The sequence below is a fragment of the Engystomops pustulosus genome, chromosome 2, assembly GCF_040894005.1.
Source record: "Engystomops pustulosus chromosome 2, aEngPut4.maternal, whole genome shotgun sequence".
Lineage (NCBI taxonomy): Eukaryota > Metazoa > Chordata > Amphibia > Anura > Leptodactylidae > Engystomops > Engystomops pustulosus.
In genome coordinates this window covers 12,674,873-12,693,350 of record NC_092412.1, presented here as the reverse complement: position 1 = coordinate 12,693,350, position 18,478 = coordinate 12,674,873, and the positions used below count along the sequence as shown (strand labels likewise).

Sequence of the window (18,478 nt, the reverse complement as noted above, 5' to 3'; positions counted from 1 at the left end):
ATGTGTGTATAATGTCCCACCACAGGCCTCTATGTGTATATAATGTCCCACCACAGGCCTCTATGTGTATATAATGTCCCCACCACAGGCCTCTATGTGTGTATAATGTCCCACCACAGGCCTCTATGTGTATATAATGTCCCACCACAGGCCTCTATGTGTGTATAATGTCCCACCACAGGTCTCTATGTGTATATAATGTCCCACCACAGGCCTCTATGTGTATATAATGTCCCACCACAGGCCTCTATGTGTGTATAATGTCCCATCACAGGCCTCTATGTGTATATAATGTCCCATAGGAAGATGCCCCGCCCCTTCAGTGACATCACACATCCCGGGTCACATGACCAGTGGATAGTGAGCGTTAGGCCCCTCCCCTGCAGTGACATCACACGCCCGGGTCACATGACCAGTGGATAGTGACAAGGAGGAGATGTGTGACATAGAGAGTGTCCTGCACTGAGGAGAGAAGAGGTAAGTGACCAGAGGAGGGACTACAACTCCCAGCATGCTCCAGGAGCACACACACTATATGGAGGGACTACAACTCCCACCATGCTCCAGGAGCACACACACACACTATATGGAGGTACTACAACTCCCACCATGCTCCAGGAGCACACACACACACTATATGGAGGTACTACAACTCCCACCATGCTTCAGGAGCGCACGCACATTTTTGTCCACCTCCTCCTGTGCAGAGCTGTGTGACAGGGATTGTTATGTGCAGGACACTTGTACTTCCTTGTGTCAGTATTTTATATTCCATGCAATGCTCTGGGAAGCTGGAGAAAAGTTTAACACCCTCCAAAGCTTCAAACGTGTTCTTAAACCCATCTCTTTAGGCAGATCTATCACACTTACTAACTGCATGAAATGTCAGCTCTCCCTTTACTAATCCATCCTGTGTCCTATCTCCCATCTGTTATCTGGCAAACAGCAGATATATACCAAGCTCCAGGCTTCTCTGCAGTCACTGTCACCTTGGACTTTATATAAGATGATGGCTGGTTGAAGCAGCAGAACTTTATATTTATGAAATTATTTTATACTGTTCCCTACAATGAATGACTGGACCATTTTACAATATCTTATACCGCTTCATCTTTATAGACTGTAAGCTCTTGTGTCACCCCCTCATCCTCATAGACTGTAAGCTCTTGTGTCACCCCCTCATCCTCATAGACTGTAAGCTCTTGTGTCACCCCCTCATCCTCATAGACTGTAAGCTCTTGTGTCACCCCCTCATCCTCATAGACTGTAAGCTCTTGTGTCACCCCCTCATCCTCATAGGCTGTAAGCTCTTATGTCACCCCCTCATCCTCATAGACTGTAAGCTCTTGTGTCATATCCTCATCCTCATAGACTGTAAGCTCTTGTGTCACCCCCTCATCCCCATAGACTGTAAGCTCTTGTGTCACCCCCTCATTCTCATAGTCTGTAACCTCTTGTGTCACTCCCTCATCCTCATAGACTGTAAGCTCTTGTGTCATATCCTCATCCTCATAGACTGTAAGCTCTTGTGTCACCCCTCATCCTCATAGACTGTAAGCTCTTGTCACCCCCTCATCCTCATAGACTGTAAGCTCTTGTGTCACCCCCTCATCCTCATAGACTGTAAGCTCTTGTGTCACCCCCTCATCCTCATAGACTGTAAGCTCTTGTGTCACCCCCTCATCCTCATAGACTGTAAGCTCTTGTGTCACCCCCTCATCCTCATAGACTGTAAGCTCTTGTGTCACCCCTCATCCTCATAGACTGTAAGCTCTTGTGTCACCCCCTCATCCTCATAGACTGTAAGCTCTTGTGTCACCCCCTCATCCTCATAGACTGTAAGCTCTTGTGTCACCCCCTCATCCTCATAGACTGTAAGCTCTTGTGTCACCCCCTCATCCTCATAGACTGTAAGCTCTTGTGTCACCCCCTCATCCTCATAGACTGTAAGCTCTTGTGTCACCCCCTCATCCTCATAGACTGTAAGCTCTTGTGTCACCCCCTCATCCTCATAGACTGTAAGCTCTTGTGTCACCCCCTCCTCCTCATAGACTGTAAGCTCTTGTGTCACCCCCTCCTCCTCATAGACTGTAAGCTCTTGTGTCACCCCCTCCTCCTCATAGACTGTAAGCTCTTGTGTCACCCCCTCCTCCTCATAGACTGTAAGCTCTTGTGTCACCCCCTCCTCCTCATAGACTGTAAGCTCTTGTGTCACCCCCTCCTCCTCATAGACTGTAAGCTCTTGTGTCACCCCCTCCTCCTCATAGACTGTAAGCTCTTGTGTCACCCCCTCCTCCTCATAGACTGTAAGCTCTTGTGTCACCCCCTCCTCCTCATAGACTGTAAGCTCTTGTGTCACCCCCTCCTCCTCATAGACTGTAAGCTCTTGTGTCACCCCCTCCTCCTCATAGACTGTAAGCTCTTGTGTCACCCCCTCCTCCTCATAGACTGTAAGTTCTTTTACAAAAATTAATACACTACACTCTCATGCCGGATAAAAGTCTTCCCAGTTTTGAGCTGTTTCTGTGGAATTTGGCAGTACCCCCATGTGTCTGTATACCCCTGCATGAGCCTATAACAGGACATAGAAGGGAAGGGGCGCCGTTGAGGTTTTGGAAAGCAGATTTTGATGGACTTCTTTTCAGGTGCCCTGACACATTTGAAGACTTTCTGAGGTACCAGAGTAGCTGAAACCCCCCACACATTACCCTATTATGGAAACCCCTATCATTGGGTGTACGGAGCATTTTAACACCACAGATATTACACTCCTATGAGGGACAATTTTTCTGGACCCCAGATTTTTATTAACCAACTTAAAGAAGAGATGAGCTGGAGGTTCTCCATCCTACGTCTCCGATATCTGTGTGATCGACGGGTGAGACCAGGCTGTAATGTACAGTGTAGGGCGTGCATACATTAATAGCTGCCTCATTTGCATACATTTATAAACTTACTTTCAGAAGATTTCTGGGTTTTAGAATAGATTAGATATGGTTCCATCCTCTAGAAGACATAACGAGCAAGGGCAGATTTACTGATGGCATATGTCCTTCAAAATGCACAAATACCCCACAAGTGCTTATAAACTCCATTAGGGCTGCAAATTAGAGGGCAAATGTTCCTGGAACAGATTTCAGGGCTATGTATAAAGGTAACGCAAAAAATGGGGGCTATCCTGGGGCACTAACAACCTGGTACAGTGAAGTGTCAGCAAAAACGGATTCTCCTCACACCAGTATACAGAGCTAAATGTAATAGTTTGTTAAAATATATAAATTCTATAAAATCAATTAACACAAAATAAAGGAATTGATCATGCAATGAATTATAAATGATGCATATGGGTGGTTGTCCAAAAGTAACGCGTTTTGGGATAAACCCTTCATCAGACTTGAATGAGGACAAATGGTATACAAGTATAAGCACTGGATATATAACGGATAGTGGAGAGTAGGTGGGGCTTGTACCTTGATGGGATAGAATAAATACAAAAGTATAGTGGATGACACTTACAGTAGATGTTCCAGCAGTGTGTGTGCTCGCCAGTACGAACGCCGCGCATGTGCACATTGGAGGGTGGAGCTGTTTGTGGGCGCATGCACAGAGCTTCACAGCCATCCTGAACAATGCGAAGAGCCGGCGCATGCGTATAGCGGCATAATCAGAAGGCCGGCTGTATGTGAGCTGATACAGCGCATCAATGTATTTCTAATCGAGGCATTAGGTGGATAGCGGACACTATGCCATATTCTAACCCTATGGGGGTAAAAGGCAGTAGGGAATGGTGAGGAACTAAATATACACATGAGGCCAAGAACTGCCTGACATATAGACAATATATTGATATTTTAGCGAGGGAACATGGCTACTGTAAGTGTATCGTCCACTATACTTTTATGCAAACAGCTGTATGTATTCTATCCCATCAAGGGACCCTTTCTGTGATTGGTGCACTGTACAAGCCCCACCCACTTTCCACTATCTGGGCTTATGTATCCAGTGCTTATACTTGTATACCATTTGTCCTCATTTATGTCTGATAAAGGACAAATACCCATATGCATAATTAATTATTTATTGCATGATTCTTTTATTTTGTATTTAATAGATTTTATATAATTTATACATTTTAACAAACTAATAAAGTTAGTTCTGTATAAAGTGTACAGGTTTGAGGAGAATCCGTTTCTTCTGCCACTCATTTTTTTCTTTACCTTTATACTGTACTACACCGTTCCCTCTATTGGAGCTACCGGACTTGGAGCTCTGGGAGCTGCACAAACAACCATCACCATCTGGACACAATCCCCCGGATCGGGTTTAATTCTGTTCCTTGCCAAGTGGAATTAGGCGAGTCAACTTTTTGTTGACGTCATCACACGAGGCGCCGCCCTTTGTTCTATTTTTTTTTGTGTTCTCTCCAGGGCTATGTCACATTTTCATATCACATGAAATAACAGAGCTGTAGAAACCCCCAAAGAGTGACCACATTTTGGAAACTAAACCGCTATGGAATTTTTTAAAGGGAACCTGTCACCAAAAGACCCATTTTTAGCACCTCCAGTCCCCATAGAACATTGTACATACACTGGCAAACAGTTTTTCAATGAAAAATCGTTTCTACAGAAAAAAAAGATAAGTTATATATTACCTTAGAATGCCATGTGCTCTGTAACTAGTCAATTCGCCCCTTGGGTTGTACTTTTTTATTGGTATTATGTTGAAGTAAATACAGGAGGGATCATTACCATGTGGCACAGCTGCAGAGCATCCAAAACTTAGTCACTGGATCTACCGCCACACACTCAATTGCTTCCCGCAGATGTCTGGATCAGTGGAAGGTCGAGGGATCTAGGATTCCAAGGAAATATTCAGAAGTCCTGCCAATCACTGGGGAATGATCCAGCAGGACAAGGAGACGTGTCAGGAAGATCCCCCCCGGGAAGGCAGTGACCGATATCGTCATTATGTCATTAAAAAGGGACGGTATAATGAGAGGGATGTATAGATGTTGATAATTGGAGAATTTTGAGAACAATTAAAAAAATATGTTTATTTTATAAAATTACATTTTTCCACCATGTTCCATGACGGCCCCCACCTGCTCCTATATCCTGTAGGGACAGGAAGTTGCAAGAGATTAAAAGTGTCTTCCTGTCCCTACGGGATATAGGATGCAAGAGAGTCTCCTTATGGAGACACAAGAGATTTTTTAAAATTTTTTAACTTTTATTTTTTTTACCTTTTTACTTTTTTATCTTTTTGCTAATAGTTCCGCCTCCACAACCGAGTGGAGGGGAACAAGGAAACACCTCCTCCCCGCGCCATCCGGCCCATCCAGCGGTCCCGGGAGACTAATGCTGGGCCGTATACGGGGGGGGGCAAGCAGCAGAAGGGTGATACCTGCCAGCTGGAGCCTTTTCTTCTGTTCGGGGACCGGCGTTCGAGTCCGGGCGTCGGTCCTCGGCAGGTGGAGGGTTCTGGCAGAAAGGCAGGTTGTCATTATGGTGGCGCGCGCGCGGCTCAGGTGCACGGTTCCGGATTAGCCACGTACCGGAAGTCGGGTCGCGTCATCGGGGATGACGCTACTTCCAGTAGTTACGTCACCAGGGCGCCGGGCACGTCATCAGGGGCGGCCCCGAAGGCCCGGCTCTGGAGGACTAGAAGGGGGAGGAGGGAAGAGCCTCTCCAGACACGCCAGATCTCACATATAGCGTCCCTGGTGAAACCTATCTCGGGTGGCTCTGGTGCTTCCAGCAACATGGCTGATGACGCATCCAACTTGTTCCAGGTCCTGGTACCCGTAAGTACAAGCCCTGTGCTGACCGCTTCTCTCTCTCACTCATACATTTCATACCTGTCTATTGACTGTTATCATGTATGCTACTCTTAGGGAAAAGAGCAAAAAGAACCTAAGGAGAAAGAACAGAGATAAACCCCTTAAAAAACCCTCTAAAACATGTGCCCTATGTAATTCTAAATTGTCTGGGAATTATAGAAAGAGTCTATGTCCAGACTGTCTATCTAAAATTCTGAAGGAGGAAAGATCGTCATTAATGGATGAAATTAGATCCGCAATAAAAGAGGAGGTATCCTCCTCTATTGCTGCTCACTTACCCGAACCACCTAGGAAAAAACCTAGATATATTCATTCGTCCTCTTCTGATCAGGATTCAGATTTTCCTTCCGGTTCTATGAATGAAAGACTGGAAGAAGACTTAGAGGGAGTACATTTCAAGGATCAGGGGCACACAAAATACTTATTTTCGTCCGAAGACCTAGACAACCTATTAAAAGCCCTGAGAAACACATTAGAAATAGAAGATGTGTCAGAACCTACTTCAGTTCTGAATGACCTCTATGGGGGGCTAAAATATAGAAAGAAAAGTTTTTTTTCCAGTAGTTGACACATTAAAAGATTTAGTGTTAGCAGAATGGAATGAACCAGAGAAAAGGATTTCGGTTCCTAGAGAATTCCGAAACAGATTACAATTTGAGGATAATGCATTGTGGGACGAAATACCTAAAGTTGACATCCAGGTCGCTAAGGTAGTTAAAAAAACGGATCTCCCATTTGAAGATAGTGCCCAATTAAAAGACCTCCTTGATCGTAAATCTGATGCCTTGCTAAAGAGGGCTTGGGAGACGTCTTCATTAAATATTAAGACCAACATTGCCTCCACTTCTGTCGCCAGGACTTTATATTTCTGGTTATCAGAATAAGAATCCCAACTTGAAAATAAGACCTCAAGAGAATCCATTATAGAGTCTTTACCCCTCCTCAAATCTGCCACAGCATTTCTAGCGGATGCTTCGGCGGAGGCTCTAAGGTTTTCGGCCAAAGAGGCGGCCTTAACCAATTCTGTCCGGAGATCTCTCTGGTTAAAACAGTGGGGTGGTGATACAAAATCTAAGTCTATGCTTTGTGGTATACCCTTCCAGGGCGAATTTTTGTTTGGTAGCGAATTAGACTCCAAGCTGCAGACAGAAAGAAGGGGTTTCCGGTAAATAGACTTCCCCCTAAAAAACCCTCCTTTCCCTTTCGTACTTCCAGAGAAGAGAAAACTCCCTTTAGGGGCAAAGGGAAAACGGGGAGATGGAGCTACGCAAAAGGAGGGGCAGGTCGCAGGTTTTTCTCTAACCCCGACCACAAACAGAGAAAACAATGACTTGCAGGTGGGGGGGAGACTTTCCTATTTCAGGTTGGAATGGGAAAAAATCTGCCCAAACCCCTGGATACTCCAGACCATCCACTCAGGTTACAGGGTAGAATTTCTCCATATTCCCCCACAACATTTTCAAAACCCACCAAAACTTTCAAAAAACCAAACTCTCCATCTCTGGACCAACATCCAACAGTTACTTCAGATGGATGTGATTGTTCCAGTCCGGGAGATAGAAAAAGGGGAAGGATTTTATTCCCCTCTATTCTTAGTAAAAAAAACCAATGGGTCTTACCGACTAATTATAAACCTGAAGAAATTAAACAGGTTTATCAAATACAAACACTTCAAAATGGAATCGATAAAGTCAGCAACCCCCCTAATAGGTCAAAATCACTTTTTATGTATAATAGATCTAAAAGACGCATACTATCACAGGATCACCAAAAATATCTCAGATTCACAGTTCGTTCCCCGGGGGGAAAAATACTTCATTATCAATTCAAGGCCTTACCATTTGGGATCTCTTCGGCCCCTCGTATTTTCACAAAAATTATGGTAGAGGTAGTTGCCCAACTTAGGTTGAGGGGCATAGTTATAGTACCTTACCTAGACGACCTACTTCTAGTTGCCAAAACCGAATTAGAACTAAAAACACACCTTCAGGTAGTCATAGGTCTCCTCCAGGACTTAGGCTGGGACATAAACGAGAAAAAATCAGAATTAAAACCAGAGAAAGTAAAAAAGTTTCTAGGGGTGAAACTAGATTCAGTGAAACAAAGTTCTTTCCTACCGAAAGAAAAGATCCAAAAAATAAAGGAAAATGTGAGTCTCTTCCAGAGAAAGGATTCGTGCAGCATTCGAGCGGCTCTGAGTCTTCTGGGTCTTCTGACTTCCTGTGTCCAGTGCGTGGCATGGGCTCAGAACCACACAAGGACTATGCAGGCTTGGACAATCCGTGTCTGGGACAAAAACCCTCTACATCTAGACCACAAGGTAAAAATTCCCCTTTTAGTCAAACATTCCTTATCATGGTGGAAGAATCCCAGAGAGAAAGGAGTTTGGTGGAATCCAACCCCGGTCTTGACAATACGAACAGATGCAAGCCTGACAGGTTGGGGGGCTGTGTTAGCAGGCCACTATCTTCAAGGTCAATGGGACAGCCAGACTCGCTCTAGGTCCTCAAACTTCCGAGAGTTAAAGGCAGTCCTAGAAACCTTCAAACAGATCCACTTACACATAAGAAATCAACATGTAAGAATCCTTTCTGATAACACAACTACAGTAGCTTATCTGCGCAGACAAGGGGGCACAAAGTCAAAAACTTTGACAGTTTTATCACATCAGATTTTTAGGTGGGCGGAAACATATCTTCTATCCCTCTCAGCTATCCATCTCAAGGGTACAGAAAATATAGAAGCAGACTTCTTAAGCCGGGTTAAATTAGATCTACATGAATGGTTGCTAAACCTGGAAACCTTCAGGGAAATCTGTTATATCTGGGGGACTCCAACCTTAGATCTTTTTGCGACCCACCTAAATAATAAGTCCTCTAAATACTTCTCCTTAGACCCTAGGGGCTCTCCTACAGGGCTAGATGCCTTCAGTCATTCATGGGGGTCAGGGTTAGTCTATGCCTTTCCTCCCATAACCCTGATTCCCAGGATCTTACAGAGATTGAGAACAGAGCAGGTATTAATGGTTCTTATTGCTCCATACTGGCCAAAAAGAAGTTGGTTCCCGGTCATTCAGGAACTAGCTATAGCTAATCCTGTTCATCTACCTTATCGTCAGGATCTTCTTCTACAGGGTCCACTGTACGTCCACTGTACTGTCAAGACGTACGACATCTAAAACTGACGGCCTGGATCCTGAGAGGGCATACCTAATGACCAAAGGCCTTTCTACCGAAGTGATCAGCACTATTCAAGCAAGCAGGAAACCAGTGACTAATGCTATTTATGCCAAAATCTGGAAGAAATTCTGTACTTGGTGCGGAGACTATCCCCCTTCTCCAGAAAATCCAAACTTAGGTCAAATCTTAGATTTCTTACAAGCAGGATTTTCTCTTGGCCTTAAACCAAGTACCCTTAGAGTCCAAATTTCGGCCTTAAGTATATATTTTGATTTCCCCTTAGCAGATCACAGATCCTAAATATCCTCACAGAGCCTCCCTTTGAGCCTCTTGTAAATATGAAAATCCTCACGTTTAAAACGGTCTTCCTAATTGCTATTACCACATCTCGCAGATTGGGCGAAATTCATGCCCTCTCGCGCAGGGAACCCTTTCTAAGAATTTTAGACGACGAGATAGTTCTCAAACTAGATCCCCTCTTCCTCCCCAAAGTTGTGTCTGATTTCCACCGTAGACTGGAAATTTTTCTTCCCTCTTTTTGTTCAAATCCTAAATCTGAACGTGAAAAAAGTGGCAGACTTTAGATGTTAGGAGATGTGTTCTCTTTTACGTAGAAGCCACAAAAGAGTGGTGTAAAGATTCAAATTTATTAATCAACTTTGGGGGAAAGAATAGAGGGTTGAAAGCCTCAAAAGCGACCTTAGCCAGATGGATAAAATCCACCATCTCTCTCTGCTACAAAACCGCAAACACTTCCCTTCCGGGGGACATTAAAGCCCATTCCACTAGGGCCATGGCAACCTCGTGGGCCGAGAAAAGGGGTGCATCTCTGGACCAGATATGCCGGGCAGCAACGTGGTCAAGTTCCTCGACCTTTGCAAAGCACTACCGCTTGGATATTGCCTCCCAGGAAGACCTGGCGTTCGGCAGGAAAATCCTGCAGGCGGTGGTCCCTCCCAAATAATGGGGTAATTTGGTAAGTCTCCAGGTGGGGGCCATCATGGAACGTGGTGGAAATATGGAATTAGACTTACCGGTAATTCGGTTTCCACTAGTGACCATGACGGCCCCCCATTATTTCCCTCCCTTCCTTCCTTCTTGGAGATGGTTCTATGTATTTTTTTTTGCACTTGCATCCTTCCGGGTGGTACTTTGGTAGACACTGGTGTTGGGTGCTAGGGAGGAGCTTTTAATCTCTTGCAACTTCCTGTCCCTACAGGATATAGGAGCATCCTCCAGGTGGGGGCCGTCATGGTCACTAGTGGAAACCGAATTACCGGTAAGTCTAATTCCATATTTTGGATATTCTGGATCCTCAACTATAGCGACCAGTACTCAAGAGCCAATGTGACCTTTATAAGAAACATATCATATTAGCCATATTAGTCATTACTCATCACTTCAGTCTTCAGTGACATCTTCTCCATTGAATGCTCGGAGCCGTCCTGGAGAATCCCCATCTGTCACATCACACATGTCATGGACACAATTGCTTCATATAGAGTTTGCTCTTAGTTCTTCTCATGTTTCCTCAGGTTCTATAGATCCAGGACTCCCAGAGGTTTCTCCTCAAGATGATCCTTTCCATCAATGATCCACCAGGGATCCGGGAGAAGGACAGAGAGCAGATGGCGGCCAGGATCCTGGAGCTCACCCTGGAGATGATCTCCTTGATAACCGGAGAGGTGAGAGTCTCCCAGGACACGGCTCTTATCTCTAGGAATAACAGCGGGAAATGACTGGAGAGGTGAAGGATTCTTAGGATCTATGTAGTGATCAGTGTCTCCCCATACACAGGATTACACAGTAGTGAAGAAGTCGTCTGGTGAGTGTGTGACCCCCCGTGTGTCAGGAGGATGGACCCAGAGCCCCATCACCCAGCCTCCACCTCATTCACTGATACATGAGCAGAAGATCCTAGAACTTACCTCCAGGATCACTGAGCTGCTGAGCGGAGAGGTGAGCGCTGCCGGGAATGCTGGGACATTGTACAATAACACAAGGGAGGGGTCTGGGTGATGACTGTGTCATTGTGGGTGTCAGGTTCCTATAAGGTGTCAGGACGTCACTGTCTATTTCTCCATGGAGGAGTGGGAGTATATAGAAGGACACAAGGACCAGTACAAGGACATCATGATGGAGGACCACCAGCCCCTCACATCACCAGGTAAGAGGAGACCTTCCTGATTATAGAGGACAGAGCAGGTGTGAGGTCACCTCCTCCATCATCTCATCATCACATATAGACAATGTATCAGTCACTGTGTATATTTCCTATAGATGGATCCAGTCAGAGAAATCCACCAGAGAGATGTGAACTAAAGCTAAATGTCCCACTGGATCATCAGGTAAATGGAGCTGGGATTCCTGTAAATCCTCTATAGGTTGATGTAATGAATGTTCTACTAACTAACCAGCAGTAGTGGGGTCGAGCATCTATGGAATGATGATGTTGGTTGCTGTCTGTCCTTACTAAATGGTTACTAGTTTTATTAAAGGTTGTAGTAAAGTAAACCTGTGACGTGTTACTTACAGTCCAGAGCAGGAGAAGTGAATAATCTTGTCCCTGGTGTCCATGAGTCTCCACCTCAGGATCGGGTCACATCGGGTTATGCAGTAATATAACCGGAACATTGATGCTGATGTGTAAAATATTGGGATGAATGTGGATCCCGTCTCCTCCTGCAGGAGATTATTCCCCTTAGTTCCTGGTTCTGGAGGTTTCTGTCCATCACTTGGATATAAGAGAATCTCTGGAGACTTTTCCTTGTTTTCTCATGTCCTTCATGTTGGATCTTTCCAGGAAAGTTGTGGTGGAAAGAGGAGCGGAGAGGAAATCCCCTCATCAGTGACAGAGGAGGGTAAGAGCCTTTCATGTATCTTGTGGGTTATTCTTCCCTTATACATTGCAGGGAGAGGTCACATCCAGGGGAGGACATGGAGATGACATAGACACCGGCTCATCTGTCTCTGGTCTCCTCCTCCAGTCAGTCAGATCAATCCATATCAATATCCAAATTTGTACATAAAAATAGTTTTATAAGCCTTTAGTGACCACTGTATGGGTTTTAGGGTTCCGGGCAGCTCTTCTGAATCATTGAATTTCTATGGTGCTGCATCAGAAGAACTTTGCAAGACCAGGTGTATTTCTCGGGTTTAACCCATTGTACGTGGACCCTGGTGTCTAACTGGTTGCAGAGGAGCTGACTCTGTTACCCATACGGTGTAAAGTAAATAGATTTTAAGGACCAAAAAATTGGAACCAGGGATGACCATTTCTCCACTCCTAAAGAAAGTTTAATGGCCCAGGAATGGGGATCCCCCTGCAAAAGGGAGAGGACTACTCCTACCATCTGGGTATCGGAGGAAAGCAGATTCAGCTGGAAATATGGTCAACATATGTTTAACATTTCTCCCGGTCACCAAAGGAACAATCCAGGAACATTTTTACCTTGTGCATCTGAGAAGGAGAGGATTTTGTGATTTCTTTAGTAATTGGATTTTAATGGGAATACATGTCAATGGTTTGTATTTCCACTTAATATAAATAGATTTTTCAATCTATAGATGACTATGTTACCAACATGTCGCTTTACTGCTGCTTGTAATTTGGAAAAAGTTTGATTTCTTGGTTATATTTTCCAGGAGATGAAAGTACAAGAGGTTCCCATGGACGTCCCCCCTCATCTCCTTGTGGTGAAGTAGAAGATAATCAGTCACATCTTTCCACAGAGGAGGGAAATCATGGAGAGAAGAGGCAGTTTTCATGTCCTGAATGTGGGAAAAGTTTTACCAGGAAATCAAGCCTTATTGAACATAAGAGAACTCACACAGAGGAGGGAAATCATGGAGATAAGAGGCAGTTTCCGTGTCCGAAATGTAAAAAAGCCTATACCCAGAAGTCAAATCTCCAAAAACATGTGAAAATTCACACAGCAGAGACGGCATTTTCTTGTCCAGAAAGTGGGAAATGTTTTACTCATAAACCACATCTTATTGAACACCAGAGAATTTACACAGGAAATAAGCCATTTTCATGTTCAGAATGTGGAAAATGTTTCAGGAATAATTCAAGTCTTGTTCAACACCAGAGAGCTCATACTGGGGAGAAACCATTTTCATGTACTGAATGCGCAAAGTGTTATAGGGATAACTCAAGTCTTGTTCAACACCAGAGAACTCACACAGGAGCGAAGCCATTTTCATGTACGAAATGTGGGAAATGTTTTAGTCATAGATTATATCTTGTTAACCATGAGAGAATTCACACATCGGAGAAACCATTTTCATGTCCCGAATGTGAAAAATGTTTTACTCAGAAATCTCATCTTGTTGAACATGAGAAAATTCACACAGGAGAGAAGCCATTTTCATGTCCTGAATGTGGAAAATGTTTTGTCAAGAAATCAAATCTTGTTGAACATGAAAAAACTCACACAGGGGAGAAGCCATTTGTATGTAATGAATGTGGTAAATGTTTCAGCCATAATTCAAGTCTTTTTAAACACCGGAGAATTCACACAGGAGAGAAGCCATTTTCATGTACTGAATGTGGGAAATCTTTTAACCGGAAAACACATCTTGTTGAGCACGAAAAAATTCACATAGGGGAGAAGCCATTTTCGTGTACTGAGTGTAGGAAAAGTTTTAGCAGGAAATCTCATCTTGTTGAACACGAGAAAATGCACATAGGAGAGAAGCCATTTTCATGTACTGAATGTGGAAAATGTTTTTCTCAGAAATCGGAGCTTCTAAGACATCATCAGAGAACTCACACCAGGAAAATACCCTTCTCATGCACTAAATGTGAAAAGTGTTTTACTCGTAAATCAAGTTTTGTTAAACATCAGAGAATTCACACAGGAGAGAAGCCATGTTAATATTTCTAACTATGGACATGACAATTTTTAGATCTTTTCTGGATTTCCTTTATAATTTTCATTAGGATGACAGTCTGAAGCGTAAATGTTGAATAAAAGCTACAAAAGTTACATGGGCAAATGGTCGGGCAATCATCAAAGATCTCACTGTAAAGGCTTGTTCTGGGTAACTGACCTAAGTACATATACATATCATCACACTTCTTAGGTGACTTCTTAGGTGACTTTTACATGTTACACATCTCCTGTCATTGTCATCCTCCTGTGTCTTGGTGTCAATGAAGCAGCGCCAGGGTCTACCGATTAATCTATTGTCCTTCCGTCTACCCTTTTTCATTGATACAGATAAGCAAGAATCCATGTGTTAAATCCTAGATGGAGTGATTCCTCCGCCCATCAGATCATGCTAACAAGTCCTCATATCTATTTGTAGGAAACTATTTTAGCGGAGTAAACTGATTCCTGCAGCAGAAACATTCAATTATGTGTGCAATAATGGCCATCATTTACCTCGAAAAGTGTCACCATACCAAAGGTCTTGTGAGAGAAAATTGACTTGTATACACTGCTCAAAAACAAAGGGAACTATTAAACAACCAATGTAACTCCAGGTAAGTTGTGAAATGAACCTGCCCAGTTATGATTAAACTCTGATTGTGAATTGGTTTTGTCTACTGTTGTGCAAATGGAACAGACAATAGGTAGGTTGGCAACAACAGTAAAGGAGTTCTGTAGGTGGTGACCACAGACCATTTTTCTGTTCTCATCCCTTTTTGGCTGTTGTTTATTGGTCACTTTTGCATTGTGTCCTCACTCTCACTTCTAGAGGTAGAATGTGGTGTCTACAACCCCCAGCAGTTTCTGCAGCTCAGCCAGAATGGCGCATCAATGCAAGCTGTGGCAGGAAGGATAGATGTGGCACAATTTGCAGAGCATGGAGCAGGGACATGCAACAAAGCAGCAGGACTGTTATCTCCTACTTTGTGCAAGGATGAGTAGTGCCAGTTCCCTGTAAAATTACCTCCAACAGGCCACTCACACTAAGACCAAGTGCAACATGTGATAGAGTTGGAGATTCCATGGAGAATGTTCTGCTTTGTGCAGCGTCCTCCAGCATGACTGCTGTGGCAGTGGGTCAGTAATGGTGTGAGGAGGTATTACTGTGGAGGGCCACACATCCGGGGTACAGTGACTACCATTAGATGCAGAATATATACTCGTATATCAGTCAATATATCTACGTGTATTGTCTTCTGCTAACATTTGAGGATTCTTATGAAAAAGTAAGTATTCTGCTGCCTCCATATTTTATTTATGCTTTTCTACATATATTTATATATAACAGAGACTCAGACTTCCGTTATAATCCAGTCTGGAAAACCATTTGTTGTATCGCTCTTTGTGTACAATTTACAGTTATACCATCGTGCAGGGAGTTTATATGAACTGCACTTGCCTCATCACGCTTAGATGTTATCCAATGTATTTTTAAATATGTTATCCAATTGTATGTATTTGTGGTATATAAATGCCACCAATTATCCCATTTTTATCCCATACATCTATCCTTACACTGCAAATTATATATAAAACTATGTATAAAAATGTATAAAACCATCCATGATGAATACAATTAATAAACAAGAAGTTACTTAAGCTCACAGCAGTCTGTCTGTGTGGTGATGTCCTCTCAATGTTAATACAGCGCCTTGCAAAAGTATTTGGCCCCCTTTCTACCTTGTGCCACATTTCAGGATTCAAACATAAAGATATAAAATTGAAAAAAATGTTGTTGTAGAAACAAGTGGGACACAATTGTGAAGTGGAAGGAAGTTTATTGGACAGTGAGGATGGTGCCTCCGCCATGTGTGACAGTGGGGATGGTGCCCCCACCATGTGTGACAGTGGGGATGGTGCCCCCACCATGTGTGACAGTGGGGATGGTGCCCCCACCATGTGTGACAGTGGGGATGGTGCCACCACCATGTGTGACAGTGGGGATGGTGCCCCCTGCCATGTGTGACAGTGGGGATGGTGCCACCACCATGTGTGACAGTGGGGATGGTGCCCCCGCCATGTGTGACAGTGGGGATGGTGCCACCATCATGTGTGATAGTGGGGATGGTGCCCCCTGCCATGTGTGACAGTGGGGGTGGTGTGTTCAGAGGGATGAGCTGTGTTGCGTTTACACCAAACATCATTTGACACTGTGGCCAAAAAGTTGGATTTTGGTTTCATCTGACCAGAGCACCTTCTCCCACATGTATTGTGTCTCCCAGGTGTCTTGTGGCAAACATTAAAAGAAACTTTTTATGGATATATTTAAGAAATGGCTTCTTCTTGCTCCTCTTCCACAAAGGTCAGATTTGTGCAGTGTATGACTGATTGTTGTCCTATGGACAGACTCTTCCACCACAGCTGTAGATCTCTGCAGTTCATCCACAGTGATCATGAGCCTCTTGGCTGCATCTCTGATGAGTGTTCTCCTTGTTTGAGATGAAGGTGGGCGGCCGGGTCTCGGTAGATTTGCAGCGGTCTGATGCTCCTTCCATTTCAATATGAAACTTGCACTCAGCTCCTTGGGGTGTTTAAAGTTTGTGAAATCTTTTTGTATCCAAATCCGGCTTTAAACTGTTCCACAACATTATCACGGATATACCTGGTGCGTTCCTTGGTCTTCATGATGCAGAATCATGAGACTATCACAGAGCAGGTGTCTGTGTCATAAATTACTCCTTCAAGACAGGATTTACCATCACCTCAAGCTTTAGGCCCCTTACACACTAGCAAGTAACCATGTGCTGGCTGGAACCTTTGGCCTGAATCCTGTGCACCAGGAACTGAAATCAGCATTGCATTCAGTTCATCTCCTCCATCAGTGGCCAAGTTCTCTCTGATCCGATCCGGTGCCGCCCAGAGCCTCTGTTTCTGCAAGTCGGTGCATTGCACAAGGGAAGACTGTCTTTTTATGTGCTGCCCCAGTCCACGTCTTCAAACCAGTTGGTTCTATCCGTGGTTGCAGCGCCATGCATGGGTGCTTGACTGGTGGATGGGGGAGGTTCTTTGCTGGGGACCGGAGTGCCAGTCTCGTTATTTGGAGGTTCCGCATACTGTGTCTATCTCTGTCTTTCGGTGTCCACCAAGCAACTGGAGAGTACCCCAGCTTCATACAAAGAATTTGCTGATGTCTTTTCAGAAATGCAAGCGGAATCTCTGCTGCCACACTGATCCTATGACTGCCCTATAGACTGATAGTGTATCCCCTATCTGTTCCCGAAACCACGGCCTTGTCGGGCTGTGTGAAGGAGAACCTGCCCGAGGGCTGTATACACAAGTCTTCTTCTCCTGGCAGTGAGGGATTCTTCTTCGTGGCTAAGAAGGATGGTTCTCCCAGTCTGTGAATCGATTACCGCAGTCTCAAAATCATGATGAAAAACTGCTAACCACTACCCCTGATCACTGAACTGTTTGATCATCTAAGCTGTGTCAAGGTTTTCACCAAGTTGGATCTGCGGGGGCATATAACCTCATTTGCATCCATTAAGTTGATCAATGGAATACCGCCTTCAGTACTCGAGATGGGCACTTTGAGTACCTTGTTATGCCCTTTGGACTCAGCACCATCAGTGTTCCAGGAGTTTGTCAACAACATTTTCAGAGACCTACTTTATATCAGTGTTGTGATCTATATAGACGATATCCTGGTGTTCTCCGTGGACATTGAGTGCCATCAGGCCCATGTCAGGCAAGATCTCAGGCACCTAAGGGACAATCACCTGTGGGTTCTTCTCCAAGATCTTTTCAGCCGCAGAAAAGAACTACTCTACTGGTGATCAGGATCTTCTGGCCATTAAACTTGCTTTGGAAGAATGGCATTATCTTCTTGAGGGTACTCGTCATCCAGTCAGTATCTATACTGATCATAAAAACCTCCTGTACCTCCAAACTGCCCAGCGTCTCAATCCAGGACAGGCTAATTGGTCTCTCTTCTTCACTTCAACTTCCCGATAACATTCTTCGCGGCAGGACGAAATGTAAGGCTGATGCTCTCTCTCGTGCCTCGGAAGTTGTTGGGGAAGATTCTGCTCCCCGACTCTTACCTTCCCGTGATCCACCAACGATCTAGGGACAATAATTGGCGCTGGCTGCCTGCCCTTCCTGTTTAAATCCTGGATCTTTCCTGTGTTCCCTGCCGGATCTTTGTGCCTTGTGCCTCAGAAAAAGCTTGTTGCTTATGCCTAGTGCTCGTTTTGTGAATTCCCATTGTGACCTCAGTTTTGTTCCTGACTACGTTCCTTTGCTGCCTGCCCTGACCTTCTGCTTTGCCCTTGACGTTAATCCTGTGCTGCCTGTCTCCGACCACGGTTTGCGGCTGACTCTGGTGAAAACCGGGTGCCACTTGGACTCTGCTCCGTGGTGGTACAGCGGGTCCATTACCCCAGAACCCTGACAAACCCGCCTTTTCCTAGAATGGATATAAAAAATAATTAAGAGTAAAAATCAGAAATATGTTAGGTATTGTCACATCCCAAAATTCAGATTTAGTACCTACCGGTAAATCAGTTTTTAACTACTCC

The 18,478-nt window shown here is 44.3% G+C and overlaps 2 protein-coding genes across 3 annotated transcripts in view; both read left to right on the top strand.

Annotated features, from left to right (window-relative positions):
- Positions 1 to 401: 401 nt before the first annotated feature.
- Positions 402 to 10,717, top strand: LOC140119811 (uncharacterized). Its single transcript, XM_072139214.1, has 2 exons — positions 402 to 477; positions 4,826 to 10,717. The coding sequence occupies exon 2, from the start codon at positions 7,212 to 7,214 to the stop codon at positions 9,018 to 9,020; it is 1,809 nt and encodes a 602-aa protein (XP_071995315.1). The 5' UTR covers positions 402 to 477; positions 4,826 to 7,211; the 3' UTR covers positions 9,021 to 10,717.
- Positions 10,718 to 10,799: 82 nt separating this feature from the next.
- Positions 10,800 to 18,478, top strand: part of LOC140119827 (uncharacterized) — a 76,452-nt gene continuing 68,773 nt past the window's right edge. The window contains exons 1-4 of one of the 2 annotated variants that reach the window (XM_072139237.1): positions 10,800 to 11,188; positions 11,302 to 11,369; positions 11,825 to 11,882; positions 12,667 to 15,556. In XM_072139237.1, the coding sequence (XP_071995338.1) occupies positions 11,104 to 11,188; positions 11,302 to 11,369; positions 11,825 to 11,882; positions 12,667 to 13,901 (1,446 nt within the window). In that variant the 5' untranslated portion in view covers positions 10,800 to 11,103 and the 3' untranslated portion in view covers positions 13,902 to 15,556. Of the gene's footprint in view, positions 11,189 to 11,301; positions 11,370 to 11,824; positions 11,883 to 12,666; positions 15,557 to 18,478 lie in introns of those variants that run through there. The other variant, XM_072139238.1, reaches the window with a different exon arrangement.

What these genes read in the sequence shown, in the direction of transcription:
- LOC140119811 (XM_072139214.1), top strand. Translation starts at nt 7,212, where the DNA reads ATGGGAAAAAATCTGCCCAAACCCCTGGATACTCCAGACCATCCACTC.